The following is a 9,429-nucleotide window of genomic DNA, read 5'->3' as shown; positions in this document are numbered from 1 at the left end:
CTGCTGGTAACCACTAGTTGATTCTCTGTATCTGTGAGTCTGGTTCTTTTATGTTATATTTACTAGTTTGTTGTATTTTTAGATTCCACATCTACGCAATATCATATAGTGTTTATCTTTCTCTGTCTAACTTGTTTCTCCCAGCATAGTGCTCTCCAGGTCTATCCATGTTGGTGAAAATGGCAAAATTTTCATTCTTTCTTATGGGCTGAGTAATATTCCAATATACATATGCATATACACACACCACATCTTCTTTATCAGTTCATCTGCTGATGGACACATACACTGTTTCCTATCTTGGCAATTATAAATAACACTGTGACTACTGAATTGTATATATCTTTTTGACTTAATGCTTTTGGTTTTTTTTGTTTTGTTTTTTCAGATATGTACCCAGGAGAGAAATTTTTTGGATATATATCCAGGAGTGGGTCATATGGTAGTTCTAGTTTTGGTTTTTCAGAAACCTCCATACTGTTTTTCACAGTGGCTGCACCAATTTATATTCCCACCAACAACATTTGAGGGTTCGCTCTTCTCCACATCTTTGCCAACATTTGTTATTTGTAGACTTTTTGATTGATAGTCATTCTGACAGGTGTGAGGTGACAATATCTCATTGTGGTTTTGATTTGCATTGTCCTGATGATTAGTGATATTGGGCATCTTTTCATGTGCCTGTTGTCTGTCTGCATTTTCTCTTGGAAAAATATCTATTCAGTTCTTGTGCCAATTTAAAAAATCAAGTTGTTTTTTCCATGTTGAATTATATGAGACGTTTATGTATGTTGGATATTAACCCCATTTTGGTCATATCATTTACAAATATTTCTCCTATTCAGTAGGTTGGATTTTCATTTTTTTCAACATTTTCCTTTGGTATGCAGAAGCTTTTAAGCTTAATTAGGTCCAATTTGCTTATGTTTGCTTTTATTTCCTTTGCTTTAGGAGGTGGGTCAAAAAATATTACTTTTATATTAAGTATTTATGTCAAAGAGTGTTCTTCCTGTGTTTTCCTCTAGAAGTTTGATAGTATCCAGTCTTACTTATTTTAGGTCTTAGGTCTTTTAGGATGTTTTGAGTTTATTTTTGTATATGGTATTAGAGAATATACTAATTTTATTTTTTTATCTGTAGCTGTCCAGTTTTGCCAGCACCACTTGAGACAGTTTTTTTTTTTTTTGTAGATTAATTGATCATAAGTGCATGGGTTTATTTCTGGGCTTCCTGTCTTGTCCCACTGATCTTTGTGTCAGTTTTTATGTCATTATCATTCTGTTTTGATGACTGTAGCCTTGTAGTGTAGTCTGAAGTCAGGGAGTGTGATTCCTCTTTCTTTGTTCTTTTTTTTCAAGATTATTTTGGCTATTCAGGGTCTCTTGTATTTCCGTACAAATTAAAAACTTTTTGTTCTAGTTCTATGAAAAATGCCATTGGTATTTTGATAGGAATTGCATTGGCTCTATAGACTGCCTTGGGTAGTATGGTAATTTTAACAATATTAATTCTTTTAATTCAAGATCATGATATATCTTTCCATCTATTTGTGTCATCTTCAATTTCTTTCATCAGTGTTTAGAGTACATGTGTTTTGCCTCCTTGGGTAAGTTTATTCCTAGGTATTTTTTTCTTCTTTTTGATGTGATGTGATAGTAGATGGGATTGCTCCTTAGTTTCTCTTTCTAATAGTTTGTTATTAATATATATAAATGCAACAGATTTCCATATATTAATTTTGTATCATACAGCTTTACCAAATTAATTGACCAACTGTAGCAGTTTTCAGATGGAATCTTTAGGATTTTCTGTGTAAAGTATCATGTCATTTGCAAACAGTAGCAGTTTTATTTCTTCATTTCCAAATTGGATTTCTTTTATTTTTCTTCTCTAATTGCTGTGGCTAGGACTTCTAAAACTATGTTGAATAAAAGTGGTGAGAGTAGAAATCCCTGTTTTGTTGCTGATCTTAGAAGAAATGCTTTCGGTTTTTCAACAGTGAGTATGATGTTGGCAGTGGATTTATTATATATGGCCTTTATTATTTTGAGGTAGATTCCTTCCATGCCAACTTTCTGGAGAGTTTTTTGTTGTAAATGGATGTTGAACTTTATTAAAAGCTTTTTTTCTGTATCTATTGAGATGATCATATGATTTTTATTGTTCAATTTGTATCATTTTTTTAGATTCCGTATATAAGTGATATCATATGGTATTTGTCTTTCTCTGTCTGAATGACTTCCCTTAGTATGATAATCTCTAAGTCCCTCCATGTGGTTATAGGTTGCATTATTTCATTCTTTTTAATGGCCGAGTAATATTCTATTGTATATATGTACTGTATCTTCTTTATTCACTCATCTGTCAATGGACATTTAGGTTGCTTCCATGTCTTGACTACTGAAAACAGTTAAGCCTGCAATTAAGCCCTGCTGGGCGTCAAAGCCAAAGACTCCGAAGACTCATCTTCCCAATGCCAGACCCCCAGACTGGGGAGCCTGACATGGGCTCAGAACTCTCAATCCTGTGCGAGAACTTCTGCAATATAATTATTCTTCAGTTTGCGGGTCACTCACCATGGGATTAGGTTAGATCATGAGTCTACCTATCCTACACATCTCATTGTGGTCGCTTCTTTATGTCTTTAGTGGTAGAAGATCTTTTCTGGTAGGTTCCAGTCGTTTTCTTTGATGGTTGTTCTGCACACAGTTATACTTTTAGTGTACTTGTGAGAGGAAGTGAACTCAGGGTTCACTTTGCCATCTTGTCCACTCTTCACCATGTGCTTTTTATTCATGGCACTGAACAGGTAGGTTGCAGTTCTAACTTTTAAGTGTATTGCTTTTGGTTTCTTTTGTCTCCCTGTTATCAAAGCTAAATAATGCTTAGACATGTCTGGGCTTTTTTGGTTATTATTGTTCACTAATGTATCCCCAGCATGTAGCACATGTCCCTTAGAGACTACGTGTTGTAATGCCCCCATTTAACACAGGACGAAGCCAAGGCTTCAAGAGTCAAAGGGTTTTTCTGAGATGACATTGTGAATAGCAGGCCCAGTGCCAGTTCTGGGCTTCTCAAACCCTGCCTGAGGCTTTCCCACTCTTCTCCACCACATCATTTATTATGGGAGGAGCCCCAAGAAAAATCTTCATGTGAGCTTGCCATGTGAGAGATTCAGAGGTGCAGAAACTGATAGTTGCTCCAAATATCCATTACTTCTATCACATAATTCTGAGAGTTTTGGGCAAGAAAGAGGATCCTTGTCCCAGCCTCCCTTAATGCTGTACGGCAGGATGTGATTAGACATTGGCCAGTGGGAGGTGAGCAGAAGTGATGTAACCAACTCCTGGGTTATGCATTTCCTCCTCCTCTTCTCTGGATGGAATGCTCATGTGTCCGGGAGCCATTCAGAACCTCAAGGATGAAGTTATCTCTCTAGGGATGGGGAGCAGCAATTTAAAAGGTATCTAACGCCTCAAAGGCATCAGTCTAGTCCTATTAATAGTAACTTCTTTCTTGTTTAAGTCACTCTTTTTTTTTTTTTTTTCTGCAGTGTGTGGCATGCAGTATCTTAATTCCCAGACCAGGGATTGAACCCATGTCCCTGTATTGGAAGTTCAGAGTCTTAACCACTGGACCACCAGGGAAGTCCCTGAGTCACTCTTATAATGACTTTCTTTCTAGAGAAGCCCAAATCGCAAACTTAAAATACTTTAAAAATCCTTTTTAAAAATTTTGCATTTCGTGCTTAAGGAGTTCATGATGATAGTGAGAGATTATTCTAAAGAAGTTATACCAGATAGGGATGCAAACAGGGAAGCAGTCAAAGAAACAAACCGTGTGAGATACAATGAGAGATTGATCTAATCATGCTGAGATAGAGAAGGTTCCAGGAAATAGCAACTGTGAGGAGGCTGTAAGACTTGTCATCAAATCTCATTTCCATCTTTTGTACCCTTCTCTCTGTCCTTGGAGAAGACATCTCTGTGTTTCATGATGGCCTCCCTCTCCTTCTGGCTCCTGGATACTTTCAGTGAAAGGGAGACATTGACATGGGATTGGAGGGAAGAAGGAAAACAATCTGGGGATTTTTCTTTTAGCACCCTGGCTTTCTCTTGCCAGGCTGAGTCTGCAGTGGTGATGTAACTCTACTTTCAGGGATGGAGCCTCTGTCTGGTGGCCCTTTCAGACAGTCACAATGACATCTATAGCTAGAGCCCTCCCTGAGTTCTGGTAACTTCTTCTTCCCTTGTCTTTCAAGGATAGTAAAAGCCTATTTCAAGCCTATTACTTTCCCCAGTGGAAAAAGGTCAGCGTCCCATGTAAGTTTCTCTAACCTACTCAGGTTAGTAAACTGTCCCTTAATTAAACTCTTTTTAACCATCACATATTAGGCCATCTATTGTCTGCTGAAAGCCTGGGAGCTACAGAAAGGAAAAGCACATTTGAAAGGAAGTAAAACAAATGCCTGGATTTTCCTCATAACTTTAGTTTTGGGATGCATGCATGTGCTCTATCTTGCTCCCTGATTTAAGGACAGAAGCAGATTTCTCATGATGATAGCACATTTGAGTGGTTGAAAAGGAGAGGAGAATGGGGATAAGGTCTTGATTCATCAAGGGGAACCGTATTGATTCATCAGTTCAGATCTTCAAGGTCAAGACTGACAGTCTCCAAAGTTGCCAGGAGGAGGCTTCCTGTCTCCTGCCCTTTGCTATTGACCCCATCCGCCCTGTGGCTTCCTGAATACTCCACCCCAGGTAGAGTTATGTGAATGGGCACTAAGAGGAAAAACCCACCAGCTCTGGAAATAAATACTCGATAAATGTACCTTTCCTCTGTTATTCTTGCTGGAATTGCCAAGCTGGCCCGTGCTGAAGGGAAAAGTCTCATGGGACTGACAGTCTCTAGAGGATGCTTCTCCACCTTGGAGAGGTGCCAGCAGGAGGAAGGGTGAAGCCTGGTACCCAAGTGAGATTTATCAAGGATGCTGCACCATCCCATGATTTCCTGTATTGGGACCTGCTGGTAAATGAGAGTGTGGGGTTTTCTGAGTCATGACTCCTCATGAAATGTCACTCAACGTTTGGTTCAATCCTTCTCCTGTCTCGCAGTAATGGTTATACATTTGAAGAGTAAACTTATATTTCTAATGTTTAATTTATCAGTATTAACAATAGAATCAATTGATTTCATGTATGATACCCCATATAAGATTCTCTATATAAGAATTTAGAATCTGGCTGAGATACGAGGAATTGTCAGAATGAGAGTTTAAAATAACTGTGATAAATGTTCTATGTGTTCATTTTGGAGACTGAAAAGGCATTCTGTATGATACTAAAATGGTAGATGCATGATATTCTGCATTTGTCAAACCTATTGAACTTTATAACACAAAGATTGAACCCTAATGTAAACTATGGAATTCAGTTAATACTATTGGCTCATCAGTTTCAATAAATATGCGTCATTAATGGAAAATGTTGGTAATAGGAGAAACTGTGCAGGGGAGTGGGGTGGGGAGAGGGAGTATGTGGGAACCCCCTTTGCTTTCTGCAACATTCTTCCATAAATTTAAATGTGCTTTGAAATATAAAATCTATTATAGGCAAAACCACCAACTGGATAAATATTTATAATATGCATAACTCACAAAGGGCTCATATTCAGCACATAGAAGCTCCTACAAATATTGAAAAAGGGAAACACTTTATGAAAATGGGCAAAAGGTAAACAGACACTTCAAAGAAAAACAAGTAGTCAATACACACATGAAAAGATGTTCAATTTCTTAAGTCATTTGGGAAATGCAAATGAAAACATAATGAGATGCCACTTCATACTCATCCGAAGGGCTGAAACTCCAAAGACTGGCAGCACCATGCTTATCAGGAAGCGTGCACAAGAACTGGAACTTCCACACATCACTGGTGGGGAGGGGAAATAACACAACCACTTAAGAAGAGTTCGACAGTTTCTGTAAAGTTGCTCCATGAGACACAGCAATTTCAGTTCAGGTTATTTACCCAAGATAAATGAAAACTTATGTCCCAAAAAAGATTTGAATAAGGATGTTCACAGCAGCTTTATTCACAATAGGCAAAAGTGTAATACTCCACATATATCTATCAATATGAAAATAAACTGTAGACACCCATCCAATGAAGGAGACAGACTACTGGTATGTGCAATGCAATGTTGTAAGTACATCCCCCAAATGTTATGCTGAGTGAAGGAAGGCAGGAACAAGAAAGTGCATTGTATGAGTCAAAGTTCAGGCAAAAGTAATCTTAGGTGACAGAAGTAGATATGATGGTTGCCTCTGGGGCAGAAGGAATGGCTGGGAGGGACAAGAGGGATCTTTCAGAGGTGATGAAAATGTGTTATGTTTTGATGGGAGCTTTTTGTTACATGGGTGCATATTTATTTATTTAAAAAAATTTTATTGGAGTATAGTTCATTTACAATATTGTGTTAGTTTCTGCTGTACAGAAAAGTGAATCAGTTATGCATGTATGTATTGCCCCTCTTTTTTAGATTCTTTTCACCTATAGATCACTGCAGAGTATTGATTGAATAGAGTTCCCTGTACTTATTAGTTATCTATTTTATATATATTGAAGTGTGTCTATGTCAATCACATGGGTGTGTATTTATTGCCAAAACTCATTGAACTGTATCCACTAATTATCTGTGCAATCACTCTGTCTTAATTATACTTCAGTTAAAAATTATTGAAAAATGCAACATTTAAGCTTAATATTTTATTTTTATAGAACAAGTAACAAAAGTATTTTGTGTGTAACTAGCTTGCTAAAATCAGTGCTGTGAGCTCTTTGAAATAGAAGGTAAATCTGACACAGATTCTGTTTTCGGAGAACAGAGTCTAGTAAGACACGCTGGAAATGTGCATGAAGGATCAGTGAGCTCCAGGGCAATGATGAAGGAGTAGGAGTGAGAAGGTGTGCATGTCGGATTCTACTGGAGGGTATGCAGAAGGAAACCACAGGAAGATGACCCACCACAAACCTCAGATATGCTTTATTATTGATTTATCTGATTATAAAACGTCATGCTTGAAAAAGTTGAAAATGGTGAAAGCAACAGACTTAAAGATGGGATTCAAATCTGGTAAATGGAGATTTAGCACAGGCTGGACTTAAAAATTCATCATTTTTTTTTTCATTCATTAAGTCATTTATTCAATAAACATTTTTTCAGCTTAGGAGTCATTCTGAGGCCTGGCAAAATCAAAGACTACTCTTTGGGGCTCGATGGAAATTGAATTCTTTTCCTTGTATAAAAACTGATTGTAAGAAAGTAACAGATTGTAAGAAACCGGTCAAAAATGTCATGTTTAATCCCTAGCAAGTGCAGTGACCAAAGAAACTTAAGACCTTTCGTGCACTGCGTTCAACTTCTGCTGAAGGTGGGATTCTTCATAAGTGAAAATAGTCCTGCAACCCAGAGTTGGCAAAGCTCCCATGGGGTGGGGTGAAGACCCCTGGGTAAGACAGTCCTGAAGACAGCACGCAGCGCTTGTGCGACAGGCCATGTCTCCCTTAATCCTCAGCACCCCGATGGTTTGTTTAACCGTTTTACAGTCAGGGTGGGTCCAGAGGCTGCGAGAACCTAAGAAATCCTCCCGAAGTGACAGAGAGGAAGTTGTCGCTCAAAGCCACAGTGTGTCTGACCAAGGCAGAGACCCTGAATCAGGACACCAGACCGCTTCCCGACACCAGACTGCTTCCCGACCCCAGGGTTGCCCGAGGAAAGGAGCTTTCGCTTTCACCCAGTTCTGATATGTCCTCCAAGGCCTGCTGGAGCACCGCCTTGAGGGTCCGCCGCCCTCGCCCTCGCTTCTTTGCCTGCCTCTGCCTGAAGGAGCCCACGAAGAAGTAAATGATGGGGTTGACGGAGCTGTTGACGCAGGACAAACCAAAGACAACCAGGCAGTGGTGACATGGGATGGCAAACAGATCATCCTGGATCCAGATTAAGAGGAACCAGAGGATGCCGTAGGGCAGGCCGCAGAGCAGGAAGGCCGCCACTGTGAGCACGACGGTCACATAGAGCCTGGTCAGCTGCATGCGCTGGGACTTTCGGAGGATCCTGAGCAGCAGGGCCAGGCTGGACCCCGCCAGGAGCCCAAATAAGAACATCAGCCACCCGGCGGCGATGAAATCGAACACCCGACACCAAAGTTGGCTGAAACTCGTTAAGAGCAAGCCACAGTACTTCCCTTCCAGGGTGCTCAGCAGCAGGGCCAGGGCCCAGAGCACGGCGCACACGATGGCTGATAAGTGTGTGGGGCGGCGGCAGCGGTACCAGACGGGGCATCGGACGGACATGCAGCGCTCGGTGCTAATGGCGCTGAGCAAGCTCAGGCCCGCCAGGTAGGCGAAGGTCATCACCGTGGCGAGAAAGGCGGGGCTGGAACTGGGGCTGCAGCAGGTGATGAGGGCCTCCACGGAATCGATAACTTGGCAGCAGAGGCACAAGAAGTCGGCTGCCGCCAGGTTGAGGATGTAGACGGTGAAGGCGTTCCTGCGCGAGTGGAAGCCCAGGAGCCAGAGCACCACCGCGTTTCCAGCCAGTCCCCCCAGGGCGATGACGGCCGTCAGCAGGTACAGGGTCACGGTCACCGCGTTGAAAGTTTGAGGATGGGCCTGGCCAGTGTGATTCGTGGATGTGAATGCTGTCTCCCAGGCTGCGGTGGTTGGATCCAAGCTCAGAAACCCTCCGCTGGTGTTCCTGGGAACACAAAGATGTAAAAGCACCTGCTGTGTGATCATCCATTCTCGTGCCACCCTGCTAGGTGGGAGTTACTGTCCCCCTGTCACAGAGGAGGGAACTGGGGGCTTGCAGAGATTTAGATGCTTCCTGCAGTCCACACAGCCTTGGAGACCTGGAATATTTAAACCCACTTCTCTCTGACTCAGAAACAATACCTGGAGTTATGGCTTAGATCATGAGCTCTTCATTGCAAAATTCAGGCTTAAGCTAAAGAAAGCAAAGCAAACCACTAGACCATTCAGATATGACCTAAATCAAATCCCTTATGATTATTCAGTGGAGGTGATGAATAAATTCAAGGGATCAGATCTGATAGACTGAGTGCCTGGAGAACTGTGGACGGAGGTTCGTAACAATGTACAGGAAGCAGTGACCGAAACCATCCCAAAGAAAAAGAAATGCAAGAAGGTAAAATGGTTGTCTGAAAAGGGCTTGCAAGTATCTGAGGAAAGGAGAGGAGTGAAAGGCAAGAGAGAAAGGGAGAGATATACCCAACTGAATGCAGAATTCCAGAGACTAGAAAGGAGAGATAAGGAGGCCTTCTTAAATGAACAATGCAAAGAAATGGAGAAAAACAATAGGATGGAAGAGATTATAGATCTCTTCAAGAAAATTAGAGTCATCAAGGGA

The 9,429-nt window shown here is 40.9% G+C and overlaps 1 protein-coding gene across 1 annotated transcript; it reads right to left on the bottom strand.

Annotated features, from left to right (window-relative positions):
- Positions 1-7,250: 7,250 nt before the first annotated feature.
- MRGPRX2 (MAS related GPR family member X2) lies at positions 7,251-8,798 on the bottom strand. The gene has a single exon (XM_065937020.1). It carries the CDS (start codon positions 8,796-8,798, stop codon positions 7,716-7,718), a length of 1,083 nt encoding a protein of 360 aa, XP_065793092.1. The 3' UTR covers positions 7,251-7,715.
- Between the last annotated feature and the right edge of the window lie 631 nt (positions 8,799-9,429).

Source organism: Muntiacus reevesi, chromosome 5, assembly GCF_963930625.1.
Source record: "Muntiacus reevesi chromosome 5, mMunRee1.1, whole genome shotgun sequence".
NCBI lineage: Eukaryota > Metazoa > Chordata > Mammalia > Artiodactyla > Cervidae > Muntiacus > Muntiacus reevesi.
The sequence above is the reverse complement of the archived record's forward strand: the minus strand, read 5'-3'. Positions and strand labels throughout refer to the sequence as shown.